The sequence below is a fragment of the Saccopteryx bilineata genome, chromosome 6 (assembly GCF_036850765.1).
Source record: "Saccopteryx bilineata isolate mSacBil1 chromosome 6, mSacBil1_pri_phased_curated, whole genome shotgun sequence".
Classification (NCBI taxonomy): domain Eukaryota; kingdom Metazoa; phylum Chordata; class Mammalia; order Chiroptera; family Emballonuridae; genus Saccopteryx; species Saccopteryx bilineata.
Window position 1 is genome coordinate 127,253,019 of NC_089495.1, and position 19,325 is coordinate 127,272,343.

Genomic DNA, 19,325 nt, shown 5'->3' on the forward strand with positions numbered 1-19,325 from the left:
TTTGTTAAAGGTTTCTGCACCTGAATTCTGAGGGTTGATGATCTTCTCCACCATCCAGTGGGACACAGCCTTCCCTCACAAGGTCTGTCTTAGCCTTGATGGGCCTTGTCCAAATTTGCCCTTTCTTTGAATGTGTGTCCCAAGCCCAGAGGTGTAGCTGCTCCGCCTACAGCTATGTTCCTGTCTTTCTTAGAGTTCTCCTATTTCCTCTTAATAGTCAATCTCCAAATTTTAGCTAAAACTTTTTATATTGAATTTTTCTCTGTTAAAAACCACTGGCATGGTTTTTGTCTCCTGACCAGACCCTCTCTTATTCATCTTCCCTTCAAGGTTATATGCATTCTTTCTTCTGACTTTTCTTTTTTCTTTCTTTCTTTTTTTTTTTACAGAGACAGAGTCAGAGAGAGGCATAGATAGGGACAGCAGACAGACAGGAACGGAGAGAGATGAGAAGCATCAATTATCAGTTTTTCATTGCGACACCTCGGTTCATTGATTGATTTCTCATATGTGCCTTGACCGCGGGCCTTCAGCAGATTGAGTAACCCCTTGCTCAAGCCAGCAACCTTGGGTCCAAGCTGGGGAGCTTTGCTCAAACCAGATGAGCCCGCGCTCAAGCTGGCGACCTCGAGTTCTCAAACCTGGGTCTTCTGCATCCCAGTCCGATGCTCTATCCGCTGTGCCACTGCCTGGTCAGGCTATTTTTAAGAACTTTGTCTCAGGTTCTGACAGTTTTATTTTGATGTGCCTATGTGAGCCTTCATTGTATTTGCTCTGCTCTATGGCTGTAGTATTTCCTGACCTTGAGTGCCATGGACTGAATTGCATCCCCCAGACCCATAAGTTGAAGGCATAACTCCCAATGTGATAGAGTACTTGGAGATGGGGCCTGTGGAAGTGAAGGTTAGGGGGTCAACAAGGTTATAAGGGTGGAGCCCCTGATGGGAATAATACTCTTCTAAGCAGAAGAAGAGATATCCGCTCACCCTCTCTGCCAGTGAGGATGTGGTGTGAAGGCAGCAGTCTGCAGGTGGGGCAGAGAGCCCTGACCAGAGCCTACACTCGGACATCTGGTGTCCAGAACTGTGAGAAGTAAGTTCAGTCTGTAGTGTTCCGTCAGGGCAGCTCGAGCTGACCACGACACCGTGCCTTCCTGCTTTTCATTGACTGTAGGATATTCTCAGCCATCTTCTCTTTGAATACTGCTTCTTCTCCATTCCCTCTGTTCTCACCTTTTGGGACTTTTATAGACACATTATGGTGCTTCTTACAGTTTCTATTACGTTCCTTATGTGTTAACCTTTTGTCCCTTCGTGCTTAATCTTGAGTGTCTTCTCTGACTGAGCTTCCCTTTCTCTGTGCGCCACTGTCTGATCTGCTCTTCAACTCGCCTGTGGGTTTCTTAGTTTTAATATACTGTACTTACAAATTCTTGACATTCTAGAATCTGCAGGCTTTATTTTATATTTCCAGCTCTCTGCCAGAGTGTCCAGCCTATTCTTTAATTTCATGAGCATACCAAGTAAAATTATTGTAAAATCTCTGATGTTGCCGTTGCTTGAGTCCTTTCTCCTTTCTTGACAGTTGTTTTTCTTGGTTTCAGATGTATATTTAGGTCCCCAACAAATGCCTTTGTTTTTTATTGAATGTTGCGACTTGAACACACAAATTGTAGAGAGATTCAGGGTGACCTGAGGCTGTGAGGTCTGAGTTATTTCTAGCTCTTCCTTGAGTCTTGGCTCAAAGCCCAGGGAGTTTCATCAGTGCTCCATTGCCTTGGAGCCACTCAGGTCTGGCTTGTCCTCCACCCCTTGAGCCTGCCAGGCTTGACCTTGTTTTCCTGCCTCTCAGGTCATCTTTGGGAGCTGCCAGGCACCTCCCAGAGAAAGGCAGCTGCAACCTTGGGCTTCCCTCTGAGGCCAACCACCCTTGATTTCAAAACGGTTCCCTCAAGGCCTGCCTAGCTGTTCTCTGTGGGCGGGTGGTGAGTTACCAACCTGTCATAGCCAGGAAGGAAACCCAGGAAGTCATCTCACCCTGAGGGACTTGTGGACACACACCTAAGGTTTGCAGAGGTTACTAAGGGCCCAGCCAGCAGCTCTCTGGATGGCGTCACCACAAGTGTCTCTGAGTCAGGGCTGAGAATGTAACTTGACATCTGCTGGCTGTCCTGTTCAATAGATGTGGCTCCATTTCCAACCAGCTCTCTCTATGTCCTCCTCCATCTTTTCTGCTGACTCAGGCGCGGCCCTGCCATCTGGGGAAGAGACACATCCCCAGCTCCAGCTCTGCATCCACCCGGCCCTGTCTCACACACACATATCATAGACCGCAGGTCCGTGCACACTGACCTAGACTTCAACTGTCCTTGAAATCTATGCGAGACTAACACAAAAAGGACTGCAGGCTAGGAAGACCAAATATTACCAAGAGTGTGAAATTGTGCATGGTTTTACATACAGGAGGTTAGAAAAGACTGTGATATGTGGTTGGGTTTGGTTCAGACTGTCGGCAAACAAGGAAGCATTTTCACAAAGTGCCATTGAGGGCCGTGTCCCAGCCCCGCCTCAGGCAGTGTCTCCCCACGCACTTTGTTCATGTGGTGACGGAGGTGGTTCCTGTGCACGCGTTTTTTGCACATGTCTGGTTTCGTACAGCGTTCACTGAGTGAGGAAAGTTGTGTGTGTGCAATGCACAGACACACCCACGGCCTCCTTTCAGGGACTCAGCTGGCCCCCCCAGCCTGCACCTGGCACTGAGGATGCACTGGTTTCTTGTGTGTGGCTATCTTAGGAAAGTTGTGTGTGTGCAATGCACAGACACACCCACGGCCTCCTTTCAGGGACTCAGCTGGCCCCCCCAGCCTGCACCTGGCACTGAGGATGCACTGGTCTCTTGTGTTTGGCTATCTTTGCAACTACATATATCCTACTAGGCACTGACAGGGATAGTCAAAAGAACTCTTTTAAAAAGAAGTTTTGAGGGCCTGACCTGTGGTGGTGCAGTGGATAAAGCGTCAACCTGGAAGGCTGAGGTCGCTGGTTCAAAACCCTGCATTTGTCTGGTCAAGGCACATATGGGAGTTGATGCTTCCTGCTCTCCCCCCCCTAAAATGAATAAATAAAAAAAATTAAAATAAATAAAATAAAAAGAATTTACTAGATTCACCTCCCTGTCTTATTCGGGAGCATTTCTAAGTCATGACTTATTTGCATTGTGAAGTGGCCCACGGTTCTCTACGCCCATTTTCATAAAGTCATTTAAGGCCGATGGAGTGGGTGTGCATTCTACTTTACTTGAATGGAATGTGAAATCGTGGATTTATAAAATAACTCAGTTTTAAAATATCTTACCTTTCAAGGAAAACTTACTGTAGCCTCCCTGTAATTAAAAAAACAAAGCTGTATTTTTTTTTTGTTTTGCAAAGTAGTGTGTTTTTAGCACAGGTGTATTATTAAATAAAGAGAAGCAAAAAGAATTAGAAACATCCATAATCTTCACCAATGCCAAGATGATCAGGGTTAGTGCTTGGGTGTGTGCCTCTCCAGACTTCTTTCTAAGTGTACTTGTGAGTATTTTAAAACAAAAATGGGGGCCTGAACAGCGCTGCAGGTGGTGCAATGCATAGAGCATTAGCCTGGGACTCAGACGACCCAGGTTTGAAACCCGAGGTCATCGGCTTGAGCGTGGACTCATCCAGCTTGAGCAAGGGGTCACTGGCTCAGCTGCAACCTCCTGGTCAAGGCACTTATGAGAACGCATTCAATGAACAACCAAGGTGCTTTAATGAAGAATTGATGCTTCTCATCTCACTCCCTTCCTGTCTGTCCCTATCTATCCTCTCTGTCTCTCTCACACACAAAAAAACCCCAACAACATCCCTTTTGCATAGTGTCGGTGTGTTTAGAATAATCTGATTGTGTGCACACACAGAAACCAGGAGAGATGTCACCAAAATGTTTCTAGCAGTCCTCAGACAATGGAATTTGGGGTAATTGTCTTCTTATCACCTGAATATCTTTAGTGAGTTTGCGTCATGCTCTCACAGTCAGGACTCACACTCGCCCCTCAGATACACATGATGTACCTGCTGTGCCTCCAACCTCTAGAGCTGCATATCAGGCTGGCATGACGAGGCACATGGCCTTGCATCCAAAAAGCTCCAGGCCCACTGCAGACATTGCCTGGGTAGCAGCTGTCATTCATGGCAAAGATACCTGCTAAGTTTGTGGGAGCTCAAAGCAGAGCCCCGAAAGCCTAGGAACCCTTGGCAGGTATAGGAGGCAGTTCCCTGGAGATGTCCTGTGAGGAGACAAACTGGAGCATGGCTGGGTGCTCCCTGAGCCAGGAAGGTAGGGGGATACTGGCTGACCATGTCAAGTTCATGGGGCTGGGAAGCATGTCCTGGTGAAAGGCAAAGCTGGGGGGAATAGAAAGGGACTTGAGGAAGGGGAGGTTTTAGACACTGAGACAGGACACAGGCGAGTGGGGGCCACACAGGAGGGTGACACAAAGCACAGCTACCCCACAAGGCGACCACGTGGTCCTTGGCTGGCAAACGGCAACCCAGGCATGGCGATGGGCTCTGGGTCTCTGGAGAGTAATTGTGGGACCTACGCAGCCATGGCCAGTCTGTGCACTTAAACACCAGCCTGTGGTCACTGTCAGGCCTTGGTTCTCACAGGCACCAGCCCAGAGAGGCCAAGCTGAGAAAAGCAGGTAGGGTTGGGGAAGCTGGGACTAAGGGACAGGATGTCTGAAAGGAGTGAGGACATCAGGACAGTAATGAGGGACGGTGTTCAGGTGAACATGGAGAGAGAGGCTGCACAGCTGGACATCGGAGCAGGAGCAAGTGCAGGCCTGGGACGGTGGGCTTGTGGCCAAGGCACTAACTCGGTCACCAGCCAACCCAGCACAGGAAGGACACAGACTGGCACCAAGACTAGAACGGGCTCCTGTGGGTTTGGTGGTTTTCATGGGGTACAACTTTTTATCTTCTTTTGTTTTTCCCCGGGAAAAAGAAGGGACCACCAGGCTTTGGCAGGAGTCAGAACTCAAAGGGAAGCCAGAGGAGCGGGAGGACAAGAGGAAAGGCAGGATCGTGCTGCTGAGCAGGCTGCATGCTTGTGCACTCTCAGGTACAGGGCCATTGCGAGGGTCTTCCTTCTAATTGTCCCTCCTTACATGTGCTCTGTGCAGTTATGACTGTATAATATTTACTTGCTTCTGTACTTAATGTTAGAAAAGGGGCGTTTTCCTGTGTTATAACACAAGCAGCAGTTTGGTAACTCACCATTCCCTGGTGGTTGTCCCTCTTCCATTGTTTATCTCCTGCTGCTAGCAGGTCGTCTCTGACTCCTCTGGTGTGAGAAACAGGGCACGTTTGCTTCCCATCCCACATTTTGAGTTCAGGCTCTATCTGTGGTGGTAGACTCAATCAGGTGAGGTGCATGGGCATTCCCCAACCGTTCTGCCTCTGCCCTTCCCAACGGGTCAGCTAGCCACACTTCCAAAGCAGCGTCATGTGGGAGCGGCCACTTTGCTTCAAAGCAGCCTTCTCTTCACTTGTGGGCTGATCTGTAGCCTCATTGACTGTGTCCCCTGACAGTCTGTATGGCCTATCACTGCATGCCCCTGTGGAACCCCCTCTGGGAGCCCTTGCTGCGCCCCTTGGGTGCCTAAGTCCGGGGACAGTGCTCCTGAACCTGGCCGGCACTGCCTCAAGTTGAAGCTGAAGTCCAGGCCTGAGAGCTTTGTTTGATGTTGTGTAAGGCAGTGGTTTTCAACCACCAGTCCATGGACCCAACCAGCACTGGTCCATAGACTGGCAGTTGTAAACCACTGGCGTAAAGGGCCTGGCTTTGCCCAAAGAGAAGAACTGGCCTTTGCCCTCAGCTCCTGGGAGGTCACCTGTATCGCCCCCTGACAGGAGTGTTGGGCCACACCGATAGTCCTAGGTTGGGGCTCACCTGTGAGAAAGGTCCTCGTGTCCTTGTGCTGGGAGTTTTGTTTTGTGTTTTACAGAGACAGAGAGAGGGATAGATAGGGACAGACAGAAATGGACGGAGATGAGAAGCATGTTATCAGTTTTTTGTTGCAACACCTTAGTTCATTGATTGCTTTCTCATATGTGCCTTGACCGTGGGCCTTCAGCAGACTGAGTAACCCCTTGCTCAAGCCAGTGACCTTGGGTCCAAGCTGGTGAGTTTTTGCTCAAACCAAATGAGCCTGCGCTCAAGCTGGCGACCTCAGGGTCTCAAACCTGGGTCTTCTGCATCCCAGTCCGACGCTCTATCCACTGTGCCACTGCCTGGTCAGGCCCTTGTGCTGGGAGTTTGCCTGGAAACCTTGACTTGTGTTCAGTGGGGGGACTCCTGGAAAATGCCCCACACAAAGCCAGTTTAAACTGTGTATGAATCAGCTGTGGCCACAACATGGCTGTGCTTGCTCAGCTTTTTAGTGGCTGAGCCAGAGTTTTGCCTGTGGAGGGAGAACTGTCTCCTGAATTTAGAAATCCTTTTCTTTAAGACCTCTGACATTCTTTGAGCAGTAACACTGGGTGATTGTTTTCTGAGTATTTTACTGATTCCCCAGCTCTTTTTTCTTGTCCCTTGACAACGCATCCTGGAGGAACTGAGTTTCCATACCTGTGGGGAGATCAGCCAGCTCAGCCGCACCCGCTCTTGAGGCCCCCCACGATTAACCCTACCAACACAGCGCCATCGAATGAGTTTCTGTAACCAGAATTATTATTACTTTTTGAATTTTTCCATTGATTTGAGGGTGGGGGGAAGAGAGAGAGGGAGAGAGAGAAGCATCAACTTGCTGTCCCACTCATTTGTCTCATTTCGTTGTGCGCCCATCAGTTACTTCTCATGTGCCCTGATGGGATCAAACCCAGGACCTTGGTGTGCCAGGACAACGCTGTATCTGGACTATAACTGGAATTATTCATCTGTGAGGCCTTATAAACAGAATTATACTGCAATCTGTGAACCAGGTCATTGTGGACACAGCTCCTGAGGGAAAGCAAGGGCTCTCTGTGACGTGCCGTGGAAGCAATGGGCTCTGCCCAACATGTCCACCCACCCCCACACGTTCTAGGGCAGGGGTCCCCAAACTACGGCCCATGGGCCGTATGCGGCCCCCTGAGGCCATTTATCCGGCCCCCACCGCACTTCCGGAAGGGGCACCTCTTTCATTGGTGGTCAGTGAGAGGAGCACATTGACCATCTGATTAGCTAAAAGCAGGCCCATAGTTCCCATTGAAATACTGGTCAGTTTGTTGATTTAAATTTACTTGTTCTTTATTTTAAATATTATATTCCCGTTTTGTTTTTTTACTTTAAAATAAGATATGTTCGGCCCTGGCCGGTTGGCTCAGTGGTAGAGCGCCGGCCTGGCGTATGGAAGTCCCGGGTTCGATTCCCGGCCAGGGCACACAGGAGAAGCACCCATCTGCTTCTCCACCCCTCCCCTTCTCCTTCCTCTTCCTCTCTGTCTCTCTCTGCCCCTCCCGCAGCCAAGGCTCCATTGGAGCAAAGGTGGCCCAGGCGCTGAGGATGGCTCTGTGGCCTCTGCCTCAGGTGCTAGAATGGCTCTGGTCGCAACAGAGCTATGCCCCAGATGGGCAAAGCATCGCCCCCTTGTGGATCCTGGTTGGTCATATGCGGGAGTCTGTCTGACTGCCTCCCCGTTTCGAGCTTCAGAAAAATACAAATAATAATAATAATAATAAAATAAGATATGTGCAGTGTGCATAGGGATTTGTTCATAGTTTTTTTTATAGTCCGGCCCTCCCAGTCTGAAGGACAGTGAACTGGCCCCCTGTGTAAAAAGTTTGAGGACCCCTGTTCTAGGGAATTGTTGGCAGCAGTGCAGCATACTACCCTCCTCTGCTCCTGGCTGCCCTCTGGCAGATCGTAAGCTTTGTGGCAGCACATTGTTGCTCAGAAATGTTAGTTGTGTGAAGGGCAGGAAGTTGGCCTCCCAGGACAAGCTTCCTCGGCTCTGTAGTTAGAGTGCACGTATGCAGTGGGAGCCACGGCTGGGCAGGGACATGGGACTGACTGTGGTGCAGACTCCTTGGCAGCAGATGCCACAGACCCCTTGGGGCACAGTGTGTGGCTCGTGTCTCAGATGTAGAAACCAGAGGAATGGCGTGGATGCCCAATGGGTCTGTTCCATACATCTGGGGCACCGAAGAAACCACTTTGGTCTAGATGTGGAAGGAGAGAATGAGTGTTCAGATAGGAAGTCAGAAGTCATGGCAAGGTGGGGGCTTCTCAGTGTGCCTGGGCCACCCCACCTCTGGTCTGAGCGTCGGTCTCTGTCCCCACTGCCACAGTCCCTAATGGAAATGTGTGTGTCTCCTAGGATTCCCGGCCGGCTGAATGATAGGAGGACTCCCCTGGGTGAGCTGAACTGGATCTTCACAGCGATCACGGATACCATCGCATGGAATGTGCTCCCTCGGGGTGAGGCTGCGAGTGGTCAGCAGTAGTAGACTGTGCAGAGCCAGGAGCCACTGGCTTTAGGCAAAGAATAAGTCAGGTGGAAGGAGCAGGTTCTGCAGCGAGGGGCGCTGACAGGAGGCAGTGAAAGGCAGAGGCAGGGACTGTGAGGTGTCTAGGAAGATGCGGTGGGTTAGGTCCCAAGAGCACAGCTTGCAGTGAGCAGCACAGATAGGTTTGCTCTGATCCTTAGTAAGCCGAGTCCAACGAATGCGGGCTCACCTCTCTTCCTGTTTCCTAAAAGCAGAATTCCTACTATAAGACCCTCATTGACTGGGTAGGTTTTGGTCCTTGCTCCCATTTATGTGTATGTTGCCTATAGGGAACATGCATATTGTCCCAACTGGCTATGAGATTTTCTTTGCTTTTTTTTCCTTCTCTTTTCCAAGTGAGAGGAGGACAGATAGAGAGACTCCCACATGCATTCAAACTGGGATCCACTCAGCAACCCCCATGTGGGACCAATGTTCTGCCCACCTGAGGCCATGCTCACAACCAAACTATTTTTAGTGCCTGAGATAAAGGATCCACAGAGCCATCCTCACCGCCTGGGGCCAGCTCACTAGAACCAATCAAGACATGGCTGTAGGAGGCAAAGGGGTGGGGGAAGGGGGAAGGTTGGAGAAGATAATTCTCCTGTGTGCCCTGACCAGGAATCAAACACAGGATATCCACATGTCAGGCCAAAGCTCTACCACTGAGCCAACCGGCAATGGTTGAGAGCTTTTCTGATGGAAGCCCATATGTATAATTTGCCATGGGTCCCTGAGGACATGTCTCCGTCTCTCGGCTACAGATCTCTTCCAGAAGCTCTTCAGACAGGACCTGCTGGTGGCCAGTCTGTTTCGAAATTTCCTGCTGGCAGAAAGGATCATGAGGTCGTACAACTGTACCCCGGTCAGCAGCCCACGCCTGCCCCCCACCTACATGCACGCCATGTGGTGAGTGTCTTCCCCAGCCAGTGCCCAGCACATAGCATCGTTCTCTGAGCAGTGTACCCAGTGTACCCAGGTTCTAGATGGGCATACAAGGTTGATGGAAGTACATGACCAAGAGAGGAAGGTTTGCCGCCAGACCTGGAGATCGGGGAATGAAACCCTCCCCGTGGGCTCCTGGTCTGCCAGGAGGAACCCACGTCTCTACACAAGTGCAGGAGCCCCTGAGGGTCTCTCAGGGCATGTGAGGGGGAGGCGGGCCTCTGGGGGAAGACCTCCTGCTGAGACCAGCGAGGAGCAGAAGGCATCCAGCTGAGTGCATCAGGTGTGTCCAAGGTTCTTGCCACCGGCTTATCTGCTGCTCAGCATGCACGTGCACACAAGTGTGACCTCTTGTGACTTGACAATTTCCCACAAAACTGAGTTACTGCTACTTACGCCACTAAGACTAGCAGGGGCAGTAACCATCATTTAAGTCGTCTTGAATCTCAGCTTTGCATGTGAAGGCATCTGGTTCCTCTTTGGATCCTTCCTGAAACACGAGTTTCAGGAAGTGCTGACAGGAATGGTAAGAAAGGAAAATAGTACGCTTAGCCTTAGAAATGGTTTTATGGTGTGTTTTTGAGGTCAGGTGTATTTATTTTTTAATATGAGCATGACTACTTTCCCTCAACCCTGGGAACCAGAGAAGCAGGAGAATGTGTGACCTCCTGCCTCTCACTCACTGGGAGAAACCAGGAACTGACACTTGTGTGCCCTGCTGGCGCACTCCTGACTGCACACAGGAATGGTTAAGCCGTTGTAGCGTCGTGTCCTTTCTGAGAGCTTACAGAATGAACAGTGAGCGCTGGTGTGGAGAAACTCAGAAGCAGGAGCCAGCCTGACCTGTGGTGGCGCAGTGGGATAAAGCGTCGACCTGGAACACTGAGGTTGCCGGTTCGAAACCTTGGGCTTGCCCGGTCAAGGCACATATGGGAGTTGATGCTTCCTGCTCCTCCCTCCCCTTCTCTCTCTCTCTCTCTCTCCTCTCTCTCTAAAAATTAATAAATAAAATATAAAAAAAAAAAATTAAAAAAAAAAAAAAAGAAGCAGGAGCCATGCTGCAGCCTAAGTCCTCTGTGAGCAGGGCGGCCAACCACAGCAGAGTTCATCTCCATGACTCTGTGAAGACAAGAACTGGGAGAGAGAGAGTTGTCTGAAAAGTCCCTGCAAGACATAGAGCAAGTAATTAGAATGAAGATCCACATTTCCAGAAGACTGCATCATCAAAACAACCTGTTCCCTTAGGGAAACCAATGCCTTAAATCCTGTGTTCTTCTGCACCAGGCTGTGTGAAGTATCCATTGTAAAAAAGGAAAAGAGGGAGGAAAAGACTGAGTAGGTCAGCGCTGCTTCTGGTTATGGACGAAAAACCAGTTAGGCGTAGGAAATAGGCATCACGGCAGCTGCCCAGGGGAAGGGGCCTTCTTGCAGCGAGGCCACGCCAGCCACACAGGATCCTGGGGATGGACACACAGCACCCTCTGGCAATGTCCTGCCCCCACTGAGCCCTTCTAGTTAGTGCACGCTATCTGGGTATAAAATTGGCCATAGCAAGCAAGCCGTGTTTCGTGTGTGTGTGTGTGTGTGTGTGTGTGTGTGTGTGTGTGTGGAGTGATGCCAGCCCTGCTCTCGTGGGTCAGCAGTGCTAAGCGGGGAGGGGAGGACAGTGCAAGTGGGGACATAAGTGGAGAGCTGGCAGGGAGGCTGGGGGGTTGGGTGGACACCACACACTGACCTGTCTCCACTCAGCATCCTTGTCCTATAGAGGTGTGTCTCTAGTCTTGGCCCCTGGAATCCTCTGGAGCTAGGATTTGTGTCTGTGGGTTGAATCCCAGGTCCAGGTTCTAGACGTGATGGCAGCACCTCCTTACCCCACTTTCTCCGCCATTGCTGCCTGTCTAGCAGCCTCACTATCGGGAACACGGTCTCTGTCCTATGAATTTAACTTACCATGCATCTCACAGAGCAGAGCCGTGTGTGTGTGTGTGCGCGCGCGCGCGCGCGCATGCTCACGCATGCACAGCTCCCCACCCCCCAGAGCACCCAGGCCCTAGCTGACAGGCCCCAGCTGACATGCATCTGACGACTTGGGGTGGACTGCCATAGCCTTCACGGCTCTTGTTTTGCAGAGCTCCCGTAGACAAGTTCTGCTTGTTGAGGGTGGCGGTCCATAGTAATACGACCCCTAAAACACTTGACAAGTATGTGAGGCGGGGAGAGGCATCCATGGGGACAGTGCTGACACAGTTGCCTGGGCTCTCCAGTTTGGGGTCTTTTCTTGAAAGATCTCCTATCTTTATGCTAGGAAAGCCCAATAAGCGTAAAACCAAAGGGTTCCTCCTACAGAAGTCAGTGGGGATGAGATTTCAAGGAGGAACGTCATATGAGTATGACACATGTCCTCTCTGGGTGGGGCTTTTCCAGCGACGGTGCCAGCATGAGTCCCATTAGAGAGCAGGTGTTAGTCCCATTGATGTGGAGAATTATACCGCTAACTGCACTGATCAGACTCGAGTGTAAAACTGGCTTTAGATCCCAAGAAGAGACAACTGTAGGAACATAGCAGTGATGGGGCAGGGGAAGCTGAAAATGCCGCCCTCTTAGTCAGAGGCCTTTGCCCCAGCTGTCTGCTTTTTGAGCTGCCCTGGAGCTAGAGCCGCACCTGGGCCAGGGTTTCTAGAGGATGAGCCCGCCCGAGGTGGGGGCACACCACACCAGCTTGTCCAAGCTACTGGCCGCCCCCCCCCCCACCCCCACGGCTGCCTGCGATGGCCGGAAGAGCAATGGCAGCATTTACTGCTCACACTCAGAAGCGCTCTTCATCTCCTGGTTGCTTCTTAATTAGGTGGGGGGGGGGGGGTTGCCTCTCACACAAAGGACCAGTCCAGGAGCAATGACTGCATTTCATCTACTTAAACAATGGAAACCAGTTCTCTGGTCTTCTTGCTCATCTTGTTTTTGTTGTGCTCCTGGGTGTCTGTATTTTCTCACTCTGTTTTGATCCCGTTGAAGCCATTGTGAGGAGGCACCATCCTTCACACACATAGTCTCCTTGGTCTAAGTAAATTTCTCGGGAGGTCACCCTGCAGAGGAAATTGCAGCCCCAGGCACAGGAGATGCTTACTCTTTGCTAAGACAGAAGCAAAGTCAATTACTGCAGCAAAGCCCTACAAAGATTTCTTGAAATTAATCAAATAAAATGTTTAGTTTCTGGAATTAGGAGTAAGTGTGTAGGCCAGCAGTTCTCAACCTGTGGGTCGCGACCCGGCGGGGTCGAACGACCAAAACACAGGGGTCGCCTAAAGCCATCGGAAAATACATATTTCTGATTGCTTTAGCCGCTGAGAAGCCGCGCTACTGGCTGCAGCAGCGCTATTCAGCTTGAATGCACACCGTTATGGACGTGCGTTCCAAACTGAATGCCTGCGGTCATGCACAGATGTGATTGCATCATCCGTCCGGGCCTAAGGGGCAGGGGAAGCAGGGGGGGGGGCGCTCCACAGTCCATAGCGGCAGAGCTGCTCGTCCATAGCAGCGCATTACGTGTGTCCGGCGCTTGCTGACGTCATCAGTGGGCATGACGGGTGCAGCAAGCGCCGGAGGACAGAAGCCCGGGAGGCGGAGAGCCAAGAGAGCCTGCGAGACAGCCTGCTTGTGTAAAAAAGGTTAATAATGTAAAAACAGTACACACACCATACACACAATACTGTATAAGTGTAAGGTGCTTTGTGTGTAATCATTACACAGTACACAAAGCAGCTTACACTTACACAAAGCACCATACATTTACACAGTGTGAACTACATCGGTCTTATACTATAAGAGACCACTATAAGATGTAGTTCACACTGTTCCCAGTGTATAATTATCTCCCATATCTCCCACTATTTTCCCATATTCTGAATGAGGAAATCAGCAGTTTCTGGCATTGAATCCGCCTCCTATTGATTTCATTGGGAGTGCAGCGGATTTTGTGGAAGAGAGCTCCCGAGAATCTCGGGTTACCACACAATCCGCCACAGCCTCCTTTTGATTTCAATAAGAGGCGGAGAAATGACAGTTTCCGACACATTTCTTCCTCCTATTCAAGTCAAGGGGAGGCCGCAGCAGATTCCGCTCAAATATAGAGCATGTTGCTTAATTTTTTCCACGCTAGAACTTTTCCTAGAGCAGAAAAATTCCAAAGGTGGAATCCGCCACCCCCAATAGACTGAAAGAGGCCTCACACTGAGGAATCTGCTGTGCGGCTTCTGCAGTGTAAAAGATCTGCCTCCTATAGAAGTCTATTGGAATTCTTCTGCTCTAGGAAAAGTTCTAGCGTGGAAAAAATTAAGCAACATGCTCTATATTTGAGCGGAATCTGCTGCGGCCTCCCATTGACTTGAGTAGGAGAGGAAGAAATGTGTCGGAACTGCATTTCTGCCGTACAGGGGATCTATCTCTCTTCTGCGGAATCCATGGGTCTCCCATTGAAGTAAATGAGATGTGGATTCCACCGCAGAAACCGCTGCTTTATAGTGTGAAAGAGCCCTGGAAGATACCATGCTGTGCAGAAACTGCAGTGTATCCTATGACGTAGTTCACACTGTTCTATATAGAAAACTTGCCACTAATCTGGAAAAAACAGATCCATTAGTTAAGCAGCTATTTACGGAATGGTAGCCCCAATACACTAGGTAAGGAGGTCCATTAGTAATAAGTGTTTCTCAATATATAATTAAATGTTGTTTTTGTGATTAATCACTCTTTAAATTATGTTTGATTTGTAGCAATGAGAATACATAATGCATATCAGGTATTTACATTCCGAATCATAACTGTAGCAAAATTACAGTTATGAAGTAGCCACCAAAATTATTTTTTGGTTTGGGGTCACCACAACATGAGGAACTGTATTGCGGGGTCACGGCATTAGAAAGGTTGAGAACCACTGCACTAGGCCATGTGCAGACCATCACTTGTTCCCACATGGGGCCTGTTCCTCAAGAAGAGGGACTGAGAACAAAGACCTGGTGCATGCAGGGGCCACGTGGTGTCTGCAGCCATCAGCGTCCCTCCTGGCCAGGCAGGCAGCTCTGTGTCCCTCTGTCCACAAGCCCACCAAGCCCTCCTGCTGTGTTAGGTCTCACAGGACCCAAGGGAGATGGAGCCAGGCTGGAGAGGCCCCCATCGTCTGTATGTGCCCAGGTCAGACCATGCAAGGACAGGCACTGGGCTCTGACAGGGCTGGCAGTCTGAGGAGTGGGGGAGTAGCCCTGACAATGTGGGTGGGACAGGGAGCATTTGGGGGAGGGGGACCCAAGGCAGGCCTCCTTTCTTCTGGCCTCACACTGGCCTGTTCCTGATGAAGCACAAGTGTGTGACCCGGCCACCCTGGTGTCACAGCTGCCCTGCAGCGTGGGCAGGCTACATGCTCTGTGCTGTCAGGGGCAAAAACTACTTTAGACTATGGGATGACTCCCTTTATTGTTCCCAAGTTTTTTCTCATTTAAATTTGAAGAGAAAAGATGTCACAGACAGAACAGTTCTAACGTGCTGCCCGCCATGGCATCTCCTGCTCCTCCTCTACCCTCTCCCAGGGGCCATGGCTTAGCCCCAGTGCAACACCACGGGCAATGCTGCTGCTGGGCTCTGTGCAGGGCCCTGGCTGGTGGAGCCATTGGTGATGCCTGGTGTCCTCTGCTCTCTCCCCAGGCAGGCCTGGGACCTCGCTGTGGACATCTGTCTCTCCCAACTGCCCACGATCATCGAGGAAGGCACGGCATTTCGAGTGAGTTCTTCAGGCTCCCACTTGGCCCTGCACTGGCTGCTTCTGGCTCCTGGTCTGAATGAAGAGCACCCATCGAGTGTGGTGCCTGGACTCTGCAGGGTCACACACCTGCCTGCACATAGCCAGAGCTTAAAAGATGCATCAGCCAGGGGTCAGAGTTAGGTTTTGAAGTGGTCAGCTCATAGGAAATCCTGTTAAAGAGTCGCTGTCATAATCTTTCTGTGATGCAGCTCCCCGTCTGCATGCAACATCCTGCCTCAAACTAAGAGTGTGATTGCAGGTCCCCAAGGCAGGCTCCTCCCACAATGCTGGTTTGTTATGAAGGGGCCTTTCACTTCCTGACTGGCAACACTGGTCAGCACTCTCTCCTGTTTTCCTTGGAGGTCTGTCCTCTTCGTAACTCACCTGTTGAAGTCTCCCAATCACTTTTCTCTTCTCCGTGACTCAGTGATCTTTGCTGGTTCAGGCTGAGACTTCCTCTCCACCATGCAGTGCAGTGACACAACAGGCGTGGACACTGTGACGTGACCACCACGATGTCTCGCATTCCTGTCACCTTGCATGGTTGTTGCAGTGTCATTGCCTGTGTTCTCTGTGCTGTTTGCTACAGCCCAGTGGCTTAATTATTTTATAATTGGAAATTTGTCCCCCTGATCTCCTTCACTGTGTTACCTGCCCCCAACCCCATCCCTCCAGTGACCACCAGTCTGTGTTCCAGTCCAGCAATATGGATACAAATAGTATCTTTTTAAGTTTCATTGTCTGCTTTATCTTTCTTTATATACATATTGATTACAAGTAATTTTGTGTAACATCTTTTTTTTTTTTTTTTTTTTTTTTGAGGAAATTTCTTCATACATTTTGTTTTTTTCATAGTGGCTGTACCAATCAATATACATCCCCAACAGTGCACAAAGTTTCTTTTTTCCGTATCCTTGCTAACACTTGTATCTCTTTTCTTTTTTTAATTTTTTTTTTTTTCAGAGACAGAGCGAGAGTCAGAGAGAGGGATGGATAGGGACAGACAGGAATGGAGAGAGATGAGAAGCATCAATCATCAGTTTTTCCTTGCAACACCTTAGTTCAGCGGTTCTCAACCTGTGGGTCGCGACCCCGGCGGGGGTCAAACGACCAAAACACAGGGGTCGCCTAAAGCCATTGGAAAATACATATTTTCCTGTATTTTGGTCGTTCGACCCCCGTTGGGGTCGCGACCCACAGGTTGAGAACCGCTGCCTTAGTTGTTCATTGATTGCTTTCTTTCTTTTCTTTTTTTTTTTTTTTTGTATTTTTCTGAAGCTGGAAACAGGGAGAGACAGTCAGACAGACTCCCGCATGCGCCCAACCGGGATCCACCTGGCACACCCACCAGGGGGCGATGCTCTGCCCCTCCGGAGTGTCGCTCTGTTGCGACCAGAGCCACTCTGGCACCTGGGGCAGAGGCCAAGGAGCCATCCTCAGCACCCGGGCCATCTTTGCTCCAATGGAGCCTCGGCTGCGGGAGGGGAAGAGAGAGACAGAGAGGAAGGAGAGGGGGAAGGGTGGAGAAGCAAATGGGCACTTCTCCTGTGTGCCCTGGCCGGGAATCATACCCGGGACTTCTGCACGCCAGGCCAACGCTCTACCACTGAGCCAAACGGCCAGGGCCTGATTGCTTTCTCATATGTGCCTTGACCGCAGGCCTTCAGCAGACCGAGTAACCCCTTGCTTGAGCCAGAGACTTTGGATCCAAGTTGGTGAGCTTTTTGCTCACACCAGATGAGCCCACGCTCAAGCTGGTGACCTCGGGGTCTCGAACCTGGGTTTTCTGCATCCCAGTTCGACGCTTTATCCACTACGCCACCTGCCTGGTCAGGCGTATCGTCTTTATTGAAGTCACTTCTTTGTCTAATACTTTTGCTGTAAATCACTGGCCTTGTCTTAAAACTGGAGGAAAGCTTAGCACATGTCCTGGTCTTCCAGGGACTGTGGTGGGCAGTGATGGGGCAATGCTAGCGTTATCTACTGGTTGGGGCCGACAGCAACGAACCGGTCTGTGCTTGTGAGGAGCTTGGACAGCTGACTCAAGGATTCAGAGCTCTCTGCCAGCGGCGCATCTGCTGGGAGGTTGGGGTTGAAATGCTCTTGGCCACAGGGTGGTTTTCTTCCATCTCTTCTTTTAAGCAGTGAGGTCCAGTCACCGCCTTCCCACTCTCAGGCCTGTCCTGGAAGCTCTGACATGCTGCAGGTCACCTAGGAGAGTTGGAATCAGCTCCGGCTCTAAGAAGCAAACACACCACGGCACCCTCCATGGCAAGAGTTTTCCTTCTCTGTCCATGTTGGGGACCAATCAGAGATGCTTATGTCCTTGCCCGGAGCCATTTCTCCAGCGATGACGAGTGACCCTATCAGGCAGCGCACTTGAGGGAAGGGCTATCCACTCCCCCCAGCCCCAATTGGGTTTTTAGTGTAGTGTGTTGTCCCAATTGTGGGGAAGGAGCACTTAAAAGGATTGTCTTTTTTAAGCCAATTGATGAATAATTCACAGTAGAAGCAGGAAAATCACTTTGGGGGCTCTGTTCCAATCTAGTCTTTCCTCCAGATTTGATTGACCTGACGCAAGCTGACTTTGCAAGAACGTAAATACTTAAGTGGTGAATTCTCTGCTGAATTCCTATGTGGCACACTTTTCATGATGGCTGGCACTCTGCCCAAAAGGCCCTCTGCAGAGGTCAGGATGTCTGGAGCATGGTGCACAGATATGCTGAGGGTCCGCCCATACACAGAGTTATCCATGGGCATGCATCCACATGGTGGGAACCTGGATCACAGCCTGCACCCCCTTCCCCCCAGGAGAGCAGTGGCGGGCAGAGATGAAGGCGATGGGATACAGAAGCTGTGATGTTGGAATCTCTGTATCTGAGGTTTGGGCAGCAGGACTGTATTCAGTGAAAGGATTCTATAAGACAAGACCCTGGCTGCCCTCTCCTGGGAGTCTCAGAGCTCCTTCCATGCCTGATCCCCTCCAGCCAGACCCTCTCCTGTGCTGTGCCTGGTCCTTATCACCTGGTGAAGGCATCCCCTCTGCAATTGCAGGGCAAGAACAGTCCCACCTCTGTGCTCCACCCCATCGTCCCACTTGACCATCTGTTACCCCAACCTTAGGGTGCTGCTGCCAGCCTTCCTCACCTTGCCGACCTGGTGAAGCTTCATCCTTCTCTCCTCCCCACTGCTCCCTGTGCCCTGCTGCATGGTCGCTAAGTAAATGGCAACCATGCCTGTCCACCTTACACCCACACCCTGGGCTAGATGGGGAAATGTGCTGTGACCATACAGTGCAGGTCTGACCAATGTTTTGCCTCACTTCCTCCTGTTCCATCCACCTGGCACCTCCTCCCAATGACATCCCACTCTCTGAGAACAGAAGCAATGAGGGCCCTGCGCCCCAACTGCTCTCCCATTCTCCATCCTGTATGGCTGCTCTCCACCCGCCCAGTGGCCCAATGGCATCGCCCACAGCCACCATCCTGCAGCGGCAGTGCCCCTCACCCAGATTTCTCTCATCCACAGATAAGGTGCCCATTCTCTCTCTTTAAGCTCCTTCACTCAGTCCCCTTCCCCTGCAGGCCCACTGCTCTCTCCCTGCCCCTCTGCAGCCAGATGCCTCCAAATAACTGTCTTTATGCGAGTCTCCACATCATCCTCTGCTCTGAGTCCTTCCATCCTGAGACTGTTCTTGATGGTCCCCAGGGACCGCTGTGTTGCTCACCTGGCAATCAGTTCTGGGTCTGAGTCCTGCTTGGCTCGCTCCCAGTCTTGGACTCTGCTGACCACTCCTTGAACACAGCCCTCTGTGGCTCCTGCTCTTTGCCAGCCTTGACCTTGCCAGTTTTTCCTCACCTCCTTGGCCCCTAACCCTTGGTGGGTCCCAGACCTCTGTCCTCAAGTGCAGGCCCATGTGGCCCATTGCTCGAGTGTACAGTAGGCATTTACACTGGACACAGCCATGGTGACTTCTTCCCAGCCGTGCTTTTCCCTCGGCCATCGCCTTGGTTCATCCTGGCCCCCCGTGCTCAGGCCGAGCCT

At 50.8% G+C, this 19,325-nt stretch overlaps 1 protein-coding gene across 1 annotated transcript in view; it reads left to right on the plus strand.

Moving 5' to 3' along the window:
• RPTOR (regulatory associated protein of MTOR complex 1) overlaps positions 1–19,325 on the plus strand; it is a 244,418-nt gene that overhangs the window by 167,193 nt on the left and 57,900 nt on the right. Inside the window, exons 8-10 of the mRNA XM_066237453.1 lie at positions 8,377–8,477; positions 9,310–9,454; positions 15,185–15,260. Coding sequence (XP_066093550.1) covers positions 8,377–8,477; positions 9,310–9,454; positions 15,185–15,260 — 322 coding nt within the window. The remainder of the gene's footprint in view (positions 1–8,376; positions 8,478–9,309; positions 9,455–15,184; positions 15,261–19,325) is intronic.